General features: G+C 39.8%; 1 protein-coding gene across 2 annotated transcripts in view; it reads left to right on the top strand.

The window, feature by feature from the left end:
* LOC124594910 (sodium-independent sulfate anion transporter-like) overlaps window positions 1-14364 on the top strand; it is a 292649-nt gene extending 278285 nt beyond the window's left edge. For both annotated transcript variants that reach the window (XM_047133390.1, XM_047133391.1), the window contains exons 11-12: window positions 12003-12146; window positions 12738-14364. In XM_047133390.1, coding sequence (XP_046989346.1) covers window positions 12003-12146; window positions 12738-12838 — 245 coding nt within the window. In that variant the 3' untranslated portion in view covers window positions 12839-14364. The remainder of the gene's footprint in view (window positions 1-12002; window positions 12147-12737) is intronic.
* The last annotated feature ends 8773 nt before the right edge of the window (window positions 14365-23137 follow it).

Below are 23137 nucleotides of genomic sequence, written 5' to 3' on the forward strand. Positions count from 1 at the left end.
TAGAGCACGTTGGGTGGCACGGGATACGTGCGGACGTGCATTGTCCTGTTGGAACAGCAAGTTCCCTTGCCAGTCTAGGAATGGTAGAACGATGGGTTCGATGACGGTTTGGATGTACCGTGCACTATTCAGTGTCCCCTCGACGATCACCAGTGGTGTACGGCCAGTGTAGGAGATCGCTCCCCACACCATGATGCCGGGTGTTGGCCCTGTGTGCCTCGGTCGTATGCAGTCCTGATTGTGGCGCTCACCTGCACGGCGCCAAACACGCATACGACCATCATTGGCACCAAGGCAGAAGCGACTCTCATCGCTGAAGACGACACGTCTCCATTCGTCCCTCCATTCACGCCTGTCGCGACACCACTGGAGGCGGGCTGCACGATGTTGGGGCGTGAGCGGAAGACGGCCTAACGGTGTGCGGGACCGTAGCCCAGCTTCATGGAGACGGTTGCGAATGGTCCTCGCCGATAGTCCAGGAGCAACAGTGTCCCTAATTTGCTGGGAAGTGGCGGTGCGGTCCCCTACGGCACTGCGTAGGATCCTACGATCTTGGCGTGCATCCGTGCGTTGCTGCGGTCCGGTCCCAGGTCGACGGGCACGTGCACCTTCCGCCGACCACTGGCGACAACATCGATGTACTGTGGAGACCTCACGCCCCACGTGTTGAGCAATTCGGCGGTACATCCACCCGGCCTCCCGCATGCCCACTATACGCCCTCGCTCAAAGTCCGTCAACTGCACATACGGTTCACGTCCACGCTGTCGCGGCATGCTACCAGTGTTAAAGACTGCGATGGAGCTCCATATGCCACGGCAAACTGGCTGACACTGACGGAGGCGGTGCACAAATGCTGCGCAGCTAGCGCCATTCGACGGCCAACACCGCGGTTCCTGGTGTGTCTGCTGTGCCGTGCGTGTGATCATTGCTTGTACAGCCCTCTCGCAGTGTCCGGAGCAAGTATGGTGGGTCTGACACACCGGTGTCAATGTGTTCTTTTTTCCATTTCCAGGAGTGTATATTCAACTTATTTATGGAAGAAGTGGAAAATGAGATATGCTCTTCAATTTTTTTTTTTTATTCTCTAAATATACATAATTTATTATCTTATAACTGTGGAAATACTGTTAATCAGTCTCCGTCAGAATAAATAACTACACTCTATATAACAATAATGGTAATTTCTGGACTGAGCAGTAAGTAAAATAAGGGAAAGGCAACCACTCCCCTACAGTGGAACAGTGCATGGAGCACACATAAAACAGCAGTCACACCCTGTATATTAGACTTAGATGTATACGACATCTGTTCAAAAAATCCAGTACTTTGTCCACAAAAATTTTCTATTCTTTTCTCTTAATTATTGTGCATGGTCTTTTTCGAAATATTCTCCTTCACAATTAATACATCATTCCCAACACTGTGTCCACTTCTGGGAGCAGTCTTAGTACATCTCTTGCTGAATTGCACGAAGTACCATCTGCACATTTTCTTCTATCTCATCTATCGTTGCAAATCTTCATCCTTTCAATGGGGTTTTCAACTTTGGAAATAAAAAAAGTCCATAGGGGATAGGTCTGGAGAGCACAGAGAATGTGGCAGTACAGTGATTTCACTTTTTGTGCTAGAGTCACACACCAACAGGTATGAATGTGTGGGTGCACTATCGTGAAGCAAAAGAGCCATGAATTGTCCCACCACATTTCAGGTCGTTTCTTCTCACATTTTCTTGCAGACATTGCAGCATGTCCCAGTGGCACCACTGATTAACAGTTTGACCCTGTGGCATGAACTCATGATGAACTAATCCTTAAAAGTCAAAGAAAACTATCAGTGTGACTTTGACATTTGACCCGACCTGACGAGCTTGTTTTCATTCTTAGAGAACCTTTCCCAAGCTATTGTGAAGATTCAACCTTGGTCTCAACACCATAACCATAGACCCATGTCTCATCACCAATTATGATTCTCTTAAGGAACATCTCTTTCTCATTTGCCCAATCTAAAAGTTCTTCACAGGTAGTGAGGCAAAGGTCTCTCTGGTCGTGACTTATGCACCGTGGGATGAATTTGGCAGTAACACAATTCATTCGAAGATGTTTCATCAGGATTTCATGACATGATCCAACTGAAATGTTACATTCTTCTGCAATCTCTCGGACAGTCAGTCTTCAATTGGCATGCATAATTTCATTGATATTCCTGACAAGAGCATTGTTGGTAGATGTCAAAGGGCATACGGAATGAAGGTCATCTTTAATTTCTGTCTGGCCATTTTTAAATCATGTGAACCATTTGTAAGACCAAGTACAGCTTAAGTACTCATCACCACAGGTTTCCTGCATCATTTGGTACTTCTCTGTGTTCTATAAAAGTTTTCTTGAGTGTTACACCAAATTTAATGCAGATGAGCTGCTCCTCTAACTCTGCCATTGTGAAATTTGTAAACATTGCAACACAGTGTTCTGCTCAATGCAGCACTGAACAATGAAATTTCTGGCAGTTACACATTTAACACTGCCATGTGCAGGTATGCCAACCACATTTCGCTTCAACACACCATTGGTGTGAAATTACAAATGTTCTGAAATTTTTTGAACAGACCTCGTATACCACATGGACAATATATACGTCATATCTGGGTAATGAATATCTTATTTTATGTGAAAATGACTTTCATTATTTATCATAAATAATATTTTGGTTATAAACCCAAACATTGGTTTGATGCAGTTATTCATTCATATTACTTGCTAGTATCCTATTCATTTCAGCTTAATTGTTCCTTTCTCATCATCATTAATCTTCCTTCTATCCTTTATAACTCTCCTAATTTGATATTCTGGTGTTAACATAAATTACAACATGTCATGGGCTATCACTGTGCTAATCTTGGGTTCAACTCTTTGCCACATGAGTGACATTTGTGAGAAATGTACAAATGTGCACCTGTCACATGCATACAGACAACACAGCACACTCAAATACTACACTAGTATATTCTATCCCACAATGGCATGGCATCCTGTAAAAATATAGTCATGTCAGGCAACAACTGCACTGAACAGAATAGAATAGAACAGAACATAATACTTATTCAACAATATTAGGAAAAGGTTAAATTGCTACTTTCAGTAAGGATGACACATAGACTTGCAGACAGGCTCAACAAAAAGTCTAGCTCAGACCAGAATTCCAGTCATGGAAGTTAAGCACAATGTGTTAAGCAGCATGTTCAGCAACTGGATGGCCCAGTTGACTCTTGGCCAGAGTTTATCAGTGGCCATTCATGTGGACAGACAGCTTGTTGCTTGTCCTGTCCAGGTAGAAAGCAGACCAGTGGTTGCAGCTTAGTTTGTAGATCACATGACTGCTTTCACAGGTGGCATTGCCTTTGATGGGATAGGTAACGCATGTTACATGACCAAAGTAGGTGGTGGTGTGAGGATGTATGGGACAGGTCTTCCATTCAGGTCTATTGCAGTGATACGAGCCAGGAGACAAGGGGCTGGGAGCAGGGGTGGAGTAGGGATGGTCAAGGATGTTGTGTAGGTTCGGTGGGTGCCAAAATACCTCTGTGGAAACAGTGAGAAGGATAGTGAGTAGGGTGTTCCTCTTTTTGGGGCATGATGAGAGGTAGTCAATACCCTGGCAGAGAATGTGATTCAGGTGCTCCAGTCCTGAGAAGTACTGGTTTATCAGGGGAATGCTCCTTGATGGCTGAACAGTGGGAATAAGGGAGGGAGTAAGGGACTGGAGAGAGAAGGCACAGGACTTCTGTTTCTGTAGACAGCTAGAAGTGTAATTTTAGTCTGTAAATCCCTCATTGAGACCCTTGGTATATTTGGAGAGGGACTTCAAATCACTACAGATCTGATGTCCATGACTGGCTGGTCCATGACTTGGTATGGAATGGGTGACAGCTGGAGCTGTTGAATTGGAGGTATTGCTCGTGGTTGGCAGGTTTCATTGGACAGAGGTACTAATGTAGCCATCTTTGAGGCTGAGATTGGCATACAGGAAGGTGGCTTGTTGAGCTGAGAGAGCCAGGTGAAGGGAATGGAGGAGAAGGTGTTTAGGTTCTGGAGAAATGTGAATAGGATGTTCTCAGCCTCAGCCCAGATCACAAAGATGTTATCAATGAATCTGAGCCAGGTGACAGGTTTGCAGTTTGCCCTTTGAAGCATCCACCTTTGTGACCTCCTTTTATCACTGCATTATTCATCAGGTGGATCTACACTGAAAAGTATTTGCTGGAATCCAAATCTGTGACCACCATGTACTGAATGTAGTCAACAAGAGCTTGAGAGCAGAAGCAAAGGTCAGTTGCTGAAGAAGACGCTACAGATGTAGATAAACATGTGATCTGATCATAATTCAAGAGTGACATATGTCTCTCAAAGACTCAACCCCTAGGGCATGTGATAGTTGAGCCTCATAGTACACTGTGTGCATTAAAGTTTCCCAATACGTGGAAAGGATAGATGAGTTCCTTGAAAAGCTCTTTGAGTGCATCTTCATTGAGAGAATCATGTGGTGAAGATATAGAGAACACTTTGTGATATTAATAGTTGTTAGAACTTCCACTGCAACTACGTGTATGTCCATGGTAAGTGGGACTGATGGGGAGTGGTATCTGTTGCTGACAATAACAGTGCACTTAGCACATGGTTTGCCAGTGACATTGAAATTAGTTTTTTGTAAGCAGATAAATATTAGTTCTCCTATCCAAGAGCTTCAGTTCTTCTAGATGCAATCTGAATCTGTTTAAGTTCCACTTCAGTATGGAATCCCCTGTGGGTACCATTGTTTAGTGGGTATTTTCCTCCTCTCTCAGCAGGGGTGATTTACAAAGGAGGTCAGGTGAAATGTAAGGTTGAATTGTGCTGTCTGGTTTCTCCATGGTATATTAATGTCTTTGAGACTAAAATAATCATCAGAAGGGAAAATGCTTGCTGAGCTGATGGTTTACCTGGTACTTTCTTTTGTTTTGATTGGCTTTTTTGTGCATTTTTCCTTACTCATTGGAGATGTTGGATGTATTAGTAAAGGTGATGGTTCACTGGGTCTCTGATATGCCTTTTTATGTGGATCAGTTTCTAAAACTTTCATTGATGACTACAGAATGGTTTTGGAGCCATGTGTTGTTTTCATCTACAGGTACATCAGGTGCAGGTATTTGTACTCGATTCTGATGTCGGAGTTTGTATTGAGGCATTACTTTTGGTTATGGGTTTCTGAAGAGCTGCTGCAAAAGTAGTAACAAATGATAAAGGTTGCAGTGCTATAAAAGCTGTTTTAGCTTCACCATAGGGGATTCCTCTGGTAACCTTCAGTTCCTGAATGTTTCTTTCCTCACTATGAACTCTGCTCTTTCTGTGGTAGATCATGTGATCACCAAAACAGTTTATACATTTCAGAAGAAGTGTACGAGATTCACCATATTTGTAGACTGAGCCTAATTTTTGGTATTTAAAGCTGCACATAGGATTGGGGACAAATGGTTGAGCTTTATGAATGGATACATTCTACAAAAATATTTTCACATAATTCTGGTGTAATGAAGGTTAAGCAATGTTGCTGTTTTTCCAGCATTTTTCCCATAGTTTATCACTTCCATGACATCTACATTTTTTCCATTCTTCTAAATATTCTACCAACTAGAGAAAACATTCCTACCTACCAAAGCCACAGACCACTGATCTGTTTCAGGTTCATTGATGATGTCTTCATGACCTGGACTCAGGGCCAGGGCACTCTATCCTCATTCCTTCACAACCTCAACCCCCTCTCTCATCCACTTCACTTGGTCCTTCTTAACCCAGCTTGCCACTTTCCTGGCTGTTGCCCTCTTCCTCCTCCTCTTTGAGGGCTCCATCCACACCTCTGTCCACAGCCCTCCAAACACCAACAGTACCTAAATTTCATCAGCAGCCATCCATTCCACACCAAAAACACCCTCACAGACATCCTAACCACCAAGGTGCAGCATATCTGCAGTGATGGCAGTATGCTGAAGCTCTCACAAAATCCTTCACAGACAAACACTGTCCCCTAGTCTGTAAGCAGATTTCCCATCCCATATCACCACATACCCCAAATCCTCCCACCACCCCCAAGAATCAGCTACAAAGGAGCACCCCGCTCATCATGCAATACCACCCCAGACTGTAGCAACTGAAACAAACGATTCATCAGGGCTTTGGCTATCTATCATCATGCCCCAATATGAGGGCCATCCCACCCAGGATTCTTCCCACCCCTCCTAAAGTGATATTCTGTCACCCACCGAAACTCCACAACATTCTAGTCCATCCCTACGCCACTCTCAACCCTAACACCTTGCCATAGAGATCATATCTCTGTGGAAGGCCCAGGTGCAAGACCTACCCAAATCACCTACCCAGCACTTCCTTTTCCAGTCCTGTCATGGGCTTATCCTACCCAATCAGAGGCTGGGCCACCTGTGAAAGCAGCCATGTTGTGTACCAACTCTGCTGAAATCACTGCTCAGCATTTTGTATTGGTACAATTACCAAACAGCTGTCCACTGGGATGGATGCCCACTGCCAAAACATAGCAAAGAGCAAAGTGGACCATCCTGTTGCACAAAATGCAGCTGGACATAACATGCTTGATTTCAATGACTGCTTCACAACCCAGGCCATGTGAATCCAACCCCCCACCAGCAGCTTTTCTGAACTGTGCAGATGGGAGTTATCCTTACAAAACATTCTCCACTCCCAAAATCATCCCACCTCAACATATGGCAACTTCCTATATCCACACCCTCCACCCTAAGTTTTCACCCTCTCTATCCTATCACCTCCTCCGAACCCACATCCCCTCAACCTCACTGTGTACTGCTCTCTTTTAATGCACCCAACGATCTTTTCTCCTTCTCTGTTCCTGTCCTTTCAACTCCCTTTTTTCCCTTTCCTCCCTCCCCCATAGCCTTTGACACTGCACCAGATAGCCTTGTCTCCCACCTCTAGTCCCTGCATGCTATGTCAGGCAGCACTGTTCCCTATTCCCCCACCCACATACTTCTACTCCTCCCACTTCCCCACTCCACTATGGATTATTACTCCCATTAAACACATTTCAGTTTCAGTCTGGCCTAAGTAGCCAGATATAGCACTCATGTATTTGTGAGGAGTGATTGCTTTTGTGAAAGCATGTGTGATTTTCTTCTCTGATGAAGGCTTTGGCCAAAAGCTTAATATGAAACTGTCTTTTCATTGTGCCTGTCTGAAACTCAGTGTCTCATCTTTACAGCGAGTAGCAATCTATTCTTTCCACAATGTTCGTAGGATAAAAATTTACATTGAACCACTTGTAACTCTGTTCCACATTTCTCTTGTCTGTGTCTATTATGGACAGCTCTTTTTCTGTACTCTTGTGTAATAACCAAACATGACAGTTTTTGAGACCTCCAACATCCCATATAAATTACTTATGAAGGTTGAGACCAGAAGCAGGCCTGGCACTGAACCTTGCTTACCACTATATTTAATGTTTCCCCCAATCTGAATTTAGTTTTTTCATGTGATAGCACTTCTTAATGTGACTGTTTTCTGTTGTTAACATATGACTCCAGCTATGAAAAGGGAACTTCTGCACCCTTATAAAATATTAGCCTCCCTAGGAGATTTACATGATCTATACAATTATAAGCCTTTTAAGTTCACAGAAAGTGGCAATAGGATTTTTTTATTATTTAGTTCTACCAGAACAGAATTTGTAAGCTGTTACACTGTAGACAAGCCTTTCCAGAAATCTAACTTAGATGATTTATTGGCAGAAAAGTGCTTCTATGTTATAAGACACAGCACTTCCAAAAAAATGTTGAGGACACAGGAAGGAAGGACATGGAACTAAAATTAGTCCTCACTTGCTTATCTCCACTTGTATAAATGGGTATTACTACAGCATACTTCAGTTTTTCAGGAAATATATTTTGACTCATTGACTGATTACAAAGTAATTAATTCCATGGATGTCAAGACAGCACAAGACTACAAGATTTTTATACTTGAGTTGAAATACTGTCATAACAAGGAGAGTTACTGCTTTTTAGTAGCCCAATGATTTTTGTGATCTGTTTAACAGATGATTTGGCAAAACATGTCTGCTGATGGAGTATGTCAAACCTGTTTAAGTAGATCTAATGGAACTGCTTTTCCCTGTATTTTCAACTGCTGGTATATTATTATTATAATTACTGATAGAAAGAATTCATTAAAATTTAGTGCCCAATGGTTTGTATTTATCAATGGTTGTATCACTGCTACTGCCATCAGAGAGGGGAATATCGTCTACTATAGTGAGTTTATTTTTTTAATGGCTAATAATGTTCTGCACTGCCTTCACTTAGTTTTTGTAATTTTGATTTTTTTTGTGAAGTACATGTTTTCTGGAATACCAAGTGCAGAATTTTGCTGTATTGCCTAATAGAACATTTGTAAGTGTTAATCAGTGATAGTCTTCCACAATAAAGCAAACTCTCCCTTCCCAGTACAATAAACTTTGAGCCCAGATGGTAGACATTCCCTCTCTCAGCATCCATTCTAATTGTCTCTGCCTGATGTAAACGAAAACTTGATTCATAGTGTCACAAGAATGACAAGAATATTTTGAGAGAAGAATCAAACTCTCTTCTCCTGAGTGTCATTACTAAACCTCTAATCATTGTTCATCCAGTAAATTATCTCAGATAGTATAACACTTATTATTTTATGAAACTGTTCTTCACCTTCTTAGCTAAACTTGATTGATGGGAATTATTTATTGCTATCACAGCTGCACTGTCTGATAAATCATTTACTATGAGGATCACATTTGGTTCATTACAGACTGTTTACTACGTCCTTTTTTTCTTATTGCCAAATGTTGGGGGGAACAAACCAAAGCAGAACATTAGCAAATGTAATGGCAGTTGAACAGTATTATCCAAAATGAGAACTCCACAGAAATGAGTTCCCAGTTCTTTCTACTATGTTTTTATTAATAACTTCTCTAACTGTGGGTCAAATAGACAGCAGAATAAAATGACAGTACTTCACTCCTAAGTAAAGAAATCTGGTGAGTACTTGATATATTGCTGTACATCTGTATTCAAGCAAGCTTAAGAGTGAACACTGTATGTAAAATAAAACAAAGCCAGATGAACTTGGTCTTTTCCATTTGCCACCACAATAGACTGGAAATATAAATCTCTGTTGCAATTACACTCATTTATAACAACATAATTTTCAAGGTCCTTTGAATGTTCTTATAGACAGGTTCCACTGTATTTGCTTTCAACTCTTTCAGTTGTTTCTCTATACCAGGGATGCTTATTATTACGTACTCCATGTGGGAGCCTGTGCGATGGTCAAATGACAGTATGTTTGTAAGATTCTCCTGTGTGAATGATTTCTTAAAAGACAAATTTAAAATTTTGGCTTTACTTTTTCTGTATTCTACTGACTTTTCAGACTGATCAATGAGCGATTGAATAGAAACCTTAGACCCAGTTTTACACAGACTATGATTTTCTCAGGTACTCGGCAAGATCTTATGCTAAGGTATGATGGTAGTAGTTGTTGTAAGCTTCCCACATTGATATTTTTACATATGTATAAATTTCTATTACATTCAGCCTGTCATCATTTTTGCATTGTCTTTTGAACCAAGAGTGCAACAGCCTTTGCTTCCTCAATATTTTTTGAGTTTCTTTGTTAAGCCGTGGTGGATCTTTTCTGTCCTTAATCCACTTTCTCAGCATATATTTCTCCAGAGTATGATTTACAGTCTGTTTAAACTTTATCCATAGTTCCTCTATGTTCATTGTACTGGAATTAAATGATGTCAGTTCATTGTCCAAGTGGGATGCTAGCAATTATCTATCTGCTCTTTCTGTCAGAAATACTTTACTAGCCTTCTTAATTGATTTATGAACTTTAGTAACCAAAATTGCTATGATGACATCATGGTCACTTATCCATGTTTCTATATTGATGAGCTAATTAGGTCAGATCTGTCTGTAGCTATATAGTCTAAAATATATCCATAGCATGTGGACTGTTGAATTAGCTACTCAACCCAGTTATTGGAAAACATGTCCCAAAGAACTTCACAGGACTGTCTGTCTGTACCACCTGCAATGAATCCACAGTCATCCCACTCAATAATCTGTAGTTTAAAGTCACCCCCACCTAACATTGCATTAGCTGCAGATATCTGCACTACTGACCATAGGCTTTCTTTCAGTGACTCTAAAACCATCACAGTGGAGTTGGATGGCCAGTAAAAGCATCCAGCAGTTAACTTTGTTCCTATGAGACCTGTTATAAGGGACCAGATAACTTCACTGTCATAATATTCAAACTCAAACTCTCTAGAACAATATTTTTATCAATTGCAATGAACACATCTCTCCATGTGGCATCTAATCTGTCTTTTTGATACACATTCCATGAATTGCTAAATATCTCAGAGCTTTCTACTTTTGGTTTCAGCCGCTCTCAGTCCCGAGAATAATTTGAATGTGAGAAGCTTCCTGAAGGGCAGTAACTTCAGGAACTTCATTATGAATAGATTGAAAATTTAATGATAAAATTTTGATAGTCAAAGTGTCTTCACTCTGAATGTGGTCTGATTTTGCTATCTGTGAGCTACCCAAGCAGCTGCTTTCCTTGACCTATCATGGGGAGTCCTACAATTCTCTACCCCATAATGCAGGTCCAGAAACCCACAGCCAAGACCATCACAGAGACAATGAAGCCTTTAGTTAGCTCCAAACCAAAGGATCCCAATCAATTCTGGGACCAATGCTGCAAATTGTGAGCTCTGCTAGCACACTGTGAGTGAGGCCAGCAGTCTTCACCACCTCCACCAGCTGCCTATATGAGCTGAGGGTAGCCTCTGAACCCAAACAACAGGCATCATTGGTGGTGATGTGAGCCACAACTTGCCAACAATTGCATCCTGAATGCTCAATAGCTGTAGGCAAGACCTTCTCCACATCTCATATGAGGCCCCCCAGCAGGTATACTGAGAACACATTGGCTTTCTTTCTGACCTTGAACACTGTATGCCTAAAGGGCTCCATAATGTGCTTAATGGTGGTGCTCCCAATAATTAGTAAACCCCTTCCCTAGTGTGCCTGCTCAGGCCCTGTTGGAGGACCCCACGCACAGGGAGATGGGCAAGGCCAGACAGCCAACCTTCCTTCTGGCCCTCCACCTCAAGTGACATGAACATGTTACCACCTGCCACCCATCCTCTTGTGAGGGCAGATCCACTACATTGGGCACATTGTGAGGTGCCTTGTCAGCAGAGCCAATAGGTGAAACAATCAACACTTGAGGTGTCTCATGCAACATGCCAGTCTGTGGCACTGCTACATCCTGAAGCAGCAGGTTCAAAATGGCTGACCATAGCCAAAAACACAATTAGCTGTTTGCGAACAGTGGCCATGTCTTCTAGCATCCACACACAGCATGCACAGATCCAACCCATCCCAGTTTTACTAACTTCAGAATTGACTATATATTTTATTGTAATCACCATCGAAACATTTATCATGGTGATTCCTTTCTGATTTGATTTTATTCTTGGTATATTATGCTGGGTGTAGGCAGTTGTTTCTTACCTTTACTATTCTTTTTATATGAAATTTAATAACCTAAATACAGATTGCTTGCAATACTTTCTTATTTCATACTAACCTACACTTTTATTTTACAGTACAAAATGTAAATGAGGTAAAAGGCAGAGCATTTCCATGCAATTTTGTGAATACATTTAAAGACAAATTAAGTGCTATAATGAACTGCTTGAAAAAATAAATTTTAGTCACTGTTATCATTTTTGCATGACGCTGCACTGAAGTGCACATTAATATTTTCTGGGAGGATATGACATGTTATCAGATATTTCAAATACTCTTTGCTTAATCAGTCCAACAATCTGAAAGAAGAAGATGGAACACTGGTATTCACTTGTAATGTTGCAGGTATCAGAGCTCTAGCAGCTGATCTTAGCCGTCGTGGTCATCACTGTGTATTTCACAGATTGCGACCAGATGTTTCAGATGTACTGGGAGTTACTGACACACAGTGCTCTTCCACAGAGGAAGAACTTCACACTATTTTGCATGGTGGGTACTCTGAAACAATATCACATTCAAATGTTTCTGTTTGTGTTAACTAGAATCACACAATTCCATAGAATAGGAACACAAGTAGAATATGGGTCTCTTTAATAACTACTGAAATCTAAGCATTGTAATTTTTGTGAGTTCAGGAATTTGACATCCATGCCTTTCCACTTGGATATTCACTGAAATTATTTTTCTCTTTATAATAAACCTGATACTTCATATGTTGGTGCCTGAGAAAGGAAAATATCTCCCAACTAGTTATAAAATCCAGAATTCCTCATAATGAACTGTGGCAAAATATGAAATTTAGAGCACTGATAAACAAGTGTGTAGAACTAGCGTACTACAGAAGAGAGTATGCAGGGGGTGCCATAGATATGTGTTCTTCTTACAGGTTTTTTTTCATTTTTGGAAAAAGTTCACATCACAAAAGCACATGTCAGATGGATCAGCAATTGGTCTTGTACTTTATAACCACCACACCCGCACTAACAGCAGCCTATTATTGTCACAGAGTGCAAGGATGGAGCAGTATGTTTAAGAATTTGAGAATATTACAGCTAATTGTAACATATCTATCTTTTACAGGTCTCTATGATGCTGATGCCACTGTTTTGCAAATAAAGGATCCAGACAATTCATCCAGCCAAGCAACTTTGGTCAGTAATCATAATACCACAAAACTGTGAGAAAAAAATCCTATCTTCCCTGCATATTAACTCACAGCCAAAGATTCACAGCAGTGTCACTGCAAAAAGTAAGCTGATCAGTTGCAATGGATCTGTTTTGTTTGCTTGTAGCTACATACACAAAAATGAAATGAGGCTGAAATTCACTGGCAGGCAACAAGAAACGGTTGAATTGTCTGTGCTCAGTAAGCAAAGTACAGTAGAAGATTTGCATTTGTGTTTTTCACAGTAAGTTTGAATATGGAAATCAGTGTCCGTTTATTTACACATTGTCACTATCAGACTTTCAGTCAATCTTGTGTAATCAATCAACTGCTGCTAACAAGTATTCAATCACGCAAGTCCAAGAACTCTCAAATGTATGCTCACAAGACATGTAAGAGGAAGACTACTGAAAGCGTTTAAAAAGAAAATGTGGTGGTCTATATGCAACACTAACTATCTAATACTGTGTAAATAGATAGTGTAATAGATATCTAATACTGTGTAAAGTGAGAGGATGGGACTATCATTCATCGATGTTGCAGTGTTGCGAAGGCAGTCATTTTAGAACAGTGTGAAGAGAAGGATAGCTATAGTATACAGTCTCACAACTGTAGTATGTGCTTTAATCTGTTTCTGAATGCCCATAGGTGTGCCTAAGCAGGAGTCAACTAGCAGTTATAAGTGACATACAATATGTAAGTGATGAGTGAGAGTGGCATCAGATGACAGTTAAGACTATTTGAAGCAGCATAATTGAGTGAGAACAATAAACATAAATCTCAGTCATTCTTCATTATGTGAGAAGAGATGGAAAATATTTGTAAAACAAATGAATAAATCATTATTTAACAAATGAGGTGCATTTCTAGCTGTTGACATATATTAGTGTCCTTTTTGCTTGAAATCATCACCTGGAGAAAGGATTTTCACTAGTCATGCAGAAGACGGATGCCGAAGTAATTGGCAGCTCATCATAAATGAATATGAATACTAAAATAATGATGAAAGTGGAATATATGTGGTATGTTCATGTGACACTGACACTTAAGACTTAGCACTATGATATTTCATATGTCTACATATCATGGAGCCTGTAATTATTACCATAAATGTCGGTCATAGCCACGTAGTCTTCCTTTAGTGTATGACTAGTTTATAAATATGCCTCATTTTTTAAAAAAATTATTCTTTAACTGTGAGAACCTCTACTGGAACCTACTGAACATTAAAAATCTTAACTGGAGGGCATTTGTTATTCAGTTACTGCAGTGAAAATGTTTAAATTATTGTAATTTGGCATAGAATCAGTTCATTATTGGCACACAACAACATCTATGTTTTATACTGTAACTAGCTTCACATTCATTTTCATCAACATAGGGAGCCTCTTTCATCACTATTTACTTAATGTTCCTATTTGAAAGTTTTAGTACTAGACACGTATCCAAATATATTTCAGCACTAAGTTATTTATGCTTAAGTTTCACAGATGTGAACCACGTGACTGTGATTTTGTAATTAAATTTGTGTGAAAATTTGAATAGCACTGTTGTCTTTCCTTTTTTTCTCATACAAAACCAGAAGCACCAAATCCAAATAATTACTTCCTTGTTTCATTAAATAAAGTGAAGCTCATAATGACAAATTTAAAAAATTAACAAAACCTTTCAAAGGCTAGCTGAAGTGGCAAGATGATGTGACTTCAGCAATAATGGTAGTCTATAGCTGAAGTATTTCTTCCAAAGTGAGAAGATATTAGGTCATAATCAATTAATTAAAAATACACACACACACACACTAACGCTAGTCTTATTTTCTGTAATTGTTGCTAAGGTGTCATCGCAGCTATCACAGTAGGTGTATGTGATGCTTATGAAAATAATTAAAACTGTGTAAAATAAGAACTCATGAGGTCTATAATCCCACTAGACATGTAAATCATGAAATGTGTCTACTGGAAAACAGGCCTTTTTCACTTCTCAAAGTAATTTCAAATACATTTTTTCATATAACCAAATGGAGTATGGCATAATTAATTACTATTACACAGTTAGGACTACTGACTTAAGTTTATTATTATTTGAATCAGTATAGGTTATCTAGTAGTCAGATACAAGTGACTGGAAAAGAACATCAAGTGTCATTACTATAGGTATCTGCAATGGGGCCAAGAGGGGACACTTACTCCCTCCTTGAATCTGGTTGCAGGCATTATAGAAATCTCATGCATTTATATTAATGTTTATCAGCAACTGCAGGTTTAACACTGCTGAGCCCAATGGGAGGGAGATATTTGGATTTCAGCAATGACTATACAGGATTTGGGAAATTATGCAAATTCCTAGATGATGTGGCAATTTTGCTGATAAATTTTATGTGAATATTTTCTACCAATATTTTGTAAGTCATTGGTAACCCTGGATTTATCACATAATTTCACATCCTTGAATATCAAAAGATTGCATACATTACAGAAATATGCATGCCATTTCGGTATCAAAGTAATGTACTTCAAAAGTTTGGGGGGCATTCAATAAGTAATGCAACACATTTTTTTTTTTTATCTTGACCAACTTTGGTTGAAAAAATGTTGAATTTGTTGTAGGACATTGTGGAATATTTCTGCTTCAGTCCCTATAGTTTCATGAAGTTCCAACATATGCCAGCACTATATGTGGCCTTTAAAAAGACATGTGAAACAAAGGTTCCAAGCAGAGAACTGTCATTGATTTCCTTAAGTAGAGAACCAGAGCATCACAAACATTTACATGCACTTGCAGAATGTATATGGAGACCTGTCACTGAAAAAATGCGCAGTGAGCCACTGGGCTGTCATCACACAACAAGGTCGCACAAACCTATACAAACTCCTGCATGCTGGCTGGCTGGCCACATGCAGCTGTGTCTCCCGCTATGTTGCAAAGTGCGCACATTCTCACTGAACATGATTGATGTTTGACCCAATGAAGGATGCACATTGTGGGACTCAGTACATGGATGCTGGGGAGGTTATTACTGCAGTAAGATGTCAGCTCCGACATCAGCTGGTAGAGCAGTACCGTGCAGGCATATAGGTCCTCCCAGTAAGGTGGGACAAGGCCATCACATTGAAGGGAGAATATGCTGAAAAATAGAGTTTTGTAGCCAAAAGAGTGGAAAATAATACAGAGTATTGGAATTCTGAATAGAACTAACCTGCTTTCAGAAACAAAAATGTGTTGTGTTACGGTATATTGATAATTTTTACTTATGAACCATCTGACAGCAACTGAATAAAACACAATTTTAGTGCCATATGCATTTTGCCTTTATTTTCTGCAAGGCATCATCAGTGGCCTGGAATAGGTACATATGTTAGCTATTTAATTTACATTTTTGTTACTGTGCCTATAGGTTATAAACAGTTCTGCTGGTTGCTATTTCCTATTAAGTAGTAATGTTTTGAACTGTAATTACAGGCTGCATGGACAATTTCGTACATATTACACTCCTGTTGCATTTTTGGTGTTGTTCTTCTTCTTATGAATGCCAATTTGCGGTTTTTTTCCCCACATTCGACAGCACTATTAACTGAACACTTGTTTCAATGCAATGTTTTGGTTTCTATTGCCAACTGTCAAATGTTTTTGCCAAAGATTGAATGATATTGCCAAACTTTCGAGTGTAATTATTGAAGTATCTGTGATCTGTTCTGTTTGTGTAGGCATTTGTGTGTGCAGTTTTTTTTTTGCTCTGCTTTTGTGTGTGTGGGTTTTTTTTTTTTTTTTTGCTCTGCTTTTGTGTGTGTGTGTGTGTGTGTGTGTGTGTGTGTGTGTGTGTGTGTGTGTGTGTGTGTGTTCAGGTGGTGTGGGGAAGAGTTTTTTTTTGTTTTATGTTATCATTTCCTTTATTAAGTGTAGTAGGGAGCCTGTGCTGATGTATGTTTGTTCATTTATCACATGAATTTAATCGATTTTCTTTTTCTTTTTCAAGTGTGAATTTTATGTTCTGATGAGCTTTGTTTATTTCTGAATGGAGTTCATTTTCTTGACATTACAATAAAAAAAGAAAATGGCAAACATACATTTAACATCTTTAGAAAACCAACAGCCACAGACACAATAAAACATTCCACATCCAACCACCTCCACAGCCAGAAACTTGCAGCACTAATACACATGTTACATAGATCAAACAGAATCCCACTCAGCAAGAAAAAGTATGAACAAGAAATGAGCACAATCATACAAATAGCTAGGAACAACGGGTATGACACACATGTGGTACACAGGCTCAATCAAAAAATAAAAACACAAATACAAAACAAACACAACATTTCCAGAATACAAAAGAACTCACAAGCTGAAAACTTACAAACACAATCAACAAACACACACAATGACAACACCACACAGAAAAGAACCAGATGGTACACCATGACCTACACACATAAACTAACACACAGAGTTGCAAACATCCTAAAGAGACAGGGCTTCAAAATAGTATATAAGCCTGGGCAAACCCTCCAATCACACCTAAGCCAGCCAGCTACCAAGAGAGACAAATTCCAACAATCATATGTAAGAAATTGTCCACGCAGTCTGTAAGTACAGTTCAAAACATTACTACTTAATAGGAAATACCAAACAGCAGAACTGTTTATAGCCTATAGGCACAGTAACAAAAATGCAAATTAAGTAGCTAACATATGTACATATTCCAGGCCACTGATGATCCTTGCAGAAAATAAAGGCGGAACACGTATGGCACTAAAACTGTGTTTTATTCAGTTGCTGTCAGATGGTCCATAAGTAAAAATTATCAATATATCATAATATTACTCGCAACTGAGGAAGACAGGACTACAAAAGTTGAAAATGTGTTGTATTACTTACTGAACACCCCTTGTACTATGTCAATAGTTATCAATCATTTGAGCTACCATGCAATTACTTTGTGTAATCATGTAAATATTAGTGCATGGGGCAGAGACACATTTTTGGCTCAAAATCAGCTACATAAAAAGTGGCATTTTTAGAAATTTGCCCCCTCTTGGACAACATTTCTGTGGGCACGCATGACAACTACACTAGTGTGAAACTGTACAAGCAAAGTTTGTTATGATTCACTGAATCCAATCATGGGTCATAAACATTAGACACAAAGCTGTATGAGTGTGGTCTAAGAATGGAAATAAAATATGAGAGATTCAACACGAATTTGTGTACAAGCAGATTACAGTTCTCCCTTCATGGCAGCTCTTCAAGAAAGTGAGGAACACCTAAATAAAGGTAAGCAATAAAATAAATCTCTGACTGTCTAGAACGTAGATGTATATAATCTTTTTGTGAAATAAGTGTCCTTTCAAACAAATTATATGTTACACATCATAATTTTCATGGCAACATAAGCTATGAAAAATGTTGATAAGTAACTTGACAGTCTGTGATTTGTGATTCAACCCAATGTTAGAACCTACAGTAATATGATGCTCAGAGGATTCTTTTTTTTTCTTTCTTTTTGGACTGCACTGATCAAATAATATGCTCTGACTTGAGAACTTTTGAAAAATGTCCTTTCACTGTAACTAAAACATAGTATTGAAAACGCATGTTTATGTGGAATTTTTCTTGTTTTTATGTGTGGGATATGCCCTTGGAAGGCTGTAAAATTATTTTTGATACACACTGTAAGAAAATGAAATCCATGATCATTTTTTATGTTTATTTTCTGCTTCTCCACTTTTAAGAAATACTGTTTAATGGCAGAGTATATTGAGGTGATAGAAGTCATGGTATACCTCCTAATATTGTGTCACATCTCATTTTTCTGACTGTAGTGCAGCAGATCAATGCAACATGGACTCAGTAAGTCATTGGAAGCTCCTGCAGGAATATTGAGCCTTGCTGCTTCTACAGCTGTCCATAATTGCGAAAGTGATGCCAGTGCAGGATTTTGTGCATGAACTAACCTCTTGATTATATCCCATATGTGTTCAATGGGAGTCATGCTGGCCAATCTGGGTAAGAAAATAATTCACTCAAATTGTCCAGAATATTATTCTTCATACTAATTGCAAACAATTGAAGCCCAGAGACATGGTGCATTATCATCCATAAAAATTCCACCATTGTTTGAGAACAGAGTCTATGAATGGCTGCAAATTGTGTCCAAACTGCCAAACACAACCATGTTGTTCAGTTGAACCAGAGGGCATAGTCTGTTACATGTAAACACCACAACCCACACCTTTATGGAGCCACCAACAGCTTGCACTGTGCCTTAATGACAACTTGGTCCCATGGATTCATGGGGTCTGCATCACACTTGAACCCTACCATCAGCTCTTACCAGCTGAAATCAGGACTCATCTGACCAAGCTATGGTTTTCAAGTCATCTAGGGTCCAACCAATAGGTCATAAGCCTAGCAGAGGTGCCACAGGTAATGTCATACTGTTAACAAAGGCACACATGTCAGTCATCTGCTGCCATAACCCATTAACACAAATTCTGCTGCACTGTCCTAACGGATACATTCATCATACATTCCACATTAACTTTTGCAGTTATTTCATGCAGTGTTGCTTGTCTGTTAGCACTGACAACTCTACACAAACACTGCCGTACTCTGCCATTAAGTGAAGCGAAGCCCGTTGGCCACTGCACTGTCTGCGCTGAGAGGTAATGCCTGAAATTTGGTGTTCTCAGCACACTATTGACACTTTGTATCTCAGAATATTGAATTCCCGAACAATTTCCAAAACTGAGTATCCCATGCATCTAGTGTTCAAGTCTGTTAATTCCCATTGTGCAGCCATAATAATGTCAGAAACCTTTCCACATGAATCACCTGGGCACAAATAATAGTTCCACCAATGCTTATACTTCTTGTACATATGTCCATATTGCTATCCCATGACTTATGTCACCTCAGTGTATGACTACTCATTAATACTGAGAATTTAATTTGTTATGGTTTTCTTCTTTTTCATATTTTTAATGTTCGTTGTCAATGTGCCATTATTATTATATGAATAACATATTGTTTTATGAATATTTTCTATTTTTATTCCCTACTTTGATGATCATTTTGTTGGATATTTCCTGCATTTTCAAAACATTTTGAGAATGTGGCCTATGAAACAATGCAGTATTTCTGAGTGCAGGAAAGCATTTTCCTGTAGGTTGAATGATTGATCCTAGTTTGAAGGAGGTCTACTTTTGTTTTATTTTCTAATCAGCTTTTCATGAAGTCTTGGTAATAAAATACTATGATACTGGCTTCACATGGAACTTTGCCGATTATGGTGGTTTCTCTTCTTCAGTGACGGTAAACAAAGACTGAATCATTGATTGCAAAGGTATGTATGACAGCAACTTTTCCAAACTCATATTACAGTGTTAATAGACTTTTCTAGTGTCAACATACAGTGTGTGTAGAAATCATGATAGTAGAGTAACTTGTCTTGAAGATACAGGTCCACAGAAAATTGTGATATCTGCAAAAAATTGAAGTCAAACAATGGAAAATCCAGGATGGAATGTGTAGTTTCAGCTCTCTGAGACTGCAGATGTGTGTACAAGTTGCACTTGCGTGAGTGTGTGTGTGCGTGTTTGTATGTGTGTCTACTGCTGACAAAGGCCTTAATGGCTGAAAGCTGTGATTGTGCGAGTCTTTTTATGGTGCCTATCGCAACTCAGCATCTCTGCTGTATTGTTAAAAACTGAAGTCAGGGACTTACGTCATTTCTGCAATAAACGGCTGATGGCCGTAACATCACTGTGGCATAATACTGTACAAGTGTGTTAAGTATTAACAAAGAATGTGATTATAACAATGTATTCATGTTATCATCAACTTCCAGAAATAGTGGCATTTAATTGGCTGCTGTGTGTGTGTGTGTAGTACACCAAAGAAATGGACCAAAACTATGAAAAATATAGACAAAAAACTATCAGATATTCTATCACATTTTCATATTTTCATGTCCCAAACAATTTGAGGTTGCCCCCCCCCCCCCCCCCCTCATCTCTCACTGCTATTGAACCAGATATCATGACAAACAAGGTTGAGTGAAGGCTAACTTCAAAACCAGACACCCAATTAGAATAGCTCTCTGCATCTGCAACAACTCCAGCTTCACACTCCTTGACTGCATATTTTTGAAATCCCATCGTCCATCAACCACCTCATTATTCATTATGCCCTCATCTGCACAACATTGAACATTCCAGATCCAAAGCCCAAGCATAATGCATATCGATGCATCAAATACCTAACATACAATGACCACCTCACCCAAGAGTGTAAAAATCCTCCCACTTGTCCTCACTACAAAGCCAATCACCTCCTGAAATAATAACTGAATCTGTAATTCCCACATCCTATTCAACAACTGCAATCCATCACAGATAACCTACTCCTATTAGTGTAAAGTTAAGCCTCCTCCTATCAGATATGAATTACAAGTTCCAAGTTCCCATCTTCCCTATCAACAGATCAACATCTGCATCTACAGCTACACTCTGCAAAGCACTGAAAAGTGCATGGCAGAGGTTACATCCCATTGTACGAGATATTTGGGTTTCTTTCCATTCCGTTCATATATGGAGTGCAGGAAGAATGATGATCTGAATGCCCCTGTGTGTGCAGTAATTTTCTAATCTTATCCTCATGATCCCTATGTGAGCAATATGTAGGGTGTGATTCTTCAGTTTCTCCCAGCGTATTTGTTGCTCGAACAGTCCACGGGTGTACTGCCAGTTCGTAGTGTCCAACGGGCACAATATTTCGGCGATCAGACATGTCGCCATCGTCAGATGCGCTGACGAACTGAGCTCCTGAGGGTGGGCGGCTGATTTAAATCCCCCCCCCCCCCCTCCCCCCGCGGGCCGCTCTCTTCACCGTCCGCACCTGCGCGCCGGCGGCCGCGAAGACGTGGGCGTCGGAATCTGTCGCAGCGTCGATGTGCTTGCTATGTCCGCCCTGGTCGCCAGTTCGTACTTCTTGCCGAGAGTCTTCGTAATTACATTCAATGCCGGGTCCCAAGCCTTGCTGAGATTGTAGCCGCAATATCGGTTGATAAGATGTTCCCTGGTGTGAATTTCGATAGCCTCCATTATAATGCTGTCCCAATATTTAGAGGTCTGAGCCAGGATCTTAGTACACTCATAATCCATGTTTCTCGGACAAACAGTGCTCTGCTACTGCCGACTTATTTGGATATTTCAGTCGAGTGTGCCTTTTATGTTCTCGGCAACGATCTTCGATGGTGCATACTGTTTGTCCGATGTAAGTCTTCCCACACTCACAGGGAATTTGGTATATGCCGGCCTTCCTCAAACCGAGGTCATCTTTCACACTTCCCAGTAATGCCCGTGTTTTATTCGGCGGGCAGAAGACGGTTTTAACTCAGTGCATGCATACAGCTGCCACCACCCTTCTCAGAGGAATGGAGTACTAAAAACACTAGTACACAGGGCGCGCAGCATCTCAGACGCGGAGAATCTGCCCCAGGTATTGGAACACCCCAAAACCGTGTTCCGAAAAAACGGGTGCTCGGAATGGCAGATTAGGCGCTCTCTCCGTCCCACCACCACAGCACAACCTGTGGAGACGGATGAAGTCACGGAAGAAGAGGTAGCCACTGCCTTTATTCCGTACAATGGCGCACTATCGGAAAAAATCGGCCGTATATTAAAGAAACACCGGTACATTCTGGCAAGACATTAACGGATTAGTAGAATAAAAATTACAACAAGTGCTGATAGGTCACTAATAACGGTCACAAGGCGTTAGTTGAACTTCTTTATTGTAGTATGTGTTTTGGGTTAGCCCACCATCAGATGATCAAAAAACAAAGTTGATAAAAAACTTAGGTTCAAGGAATGTCACACCTAAAAACCCACAAAGTAATAAACCAGTGTCAAGTGATCAACATCATTGTCAACATGTAAGTCTATCTTTTACCTCTCCCTTATTTTTATCATATTTATCAGCAATTACTTCAGATTAATTTATATTCTCTCTCTCTCTCTCTCTCTCTCTCTCTCTCTCTCTCTCACCCACTCACTCTCTCACTCTCTTTTTTTAAATGAAAGGGTACTATGGCAAAAAGGAAGTTCAGCTAACATCTTGTGTCTTTTATTGTTACATATCAGCATTGGTTATAATTTTCATGAATATCAATATAGTCGCAAATCTCATACATGACTTTTTCTCCTATTTAAAATACCAGTAGAGGTCTATGACACAGTGCATGAAGTACTGGGCCACTTTAAATGATTCATTAATTTTCATATTCCTATATTTTTCAAAATATTACATGTAATTG

The sequence above is a fragment of the Schistocerca americana genome, chromosome 2, assembly GCF_021461395.2.
Source record: "Schistocerca americana isolate TAMUIC-IGC-003095 chromosome 2, iqSchAmer2.1, whole genome shotgun sequence".
NCBI classification, from domain to species: domain Eukaryota; kingdom Metazoa; phylum Arthropoda; class Insecta; order Orthoptera; family Acrididae; genus Schistocerca; species Schistocerca americana.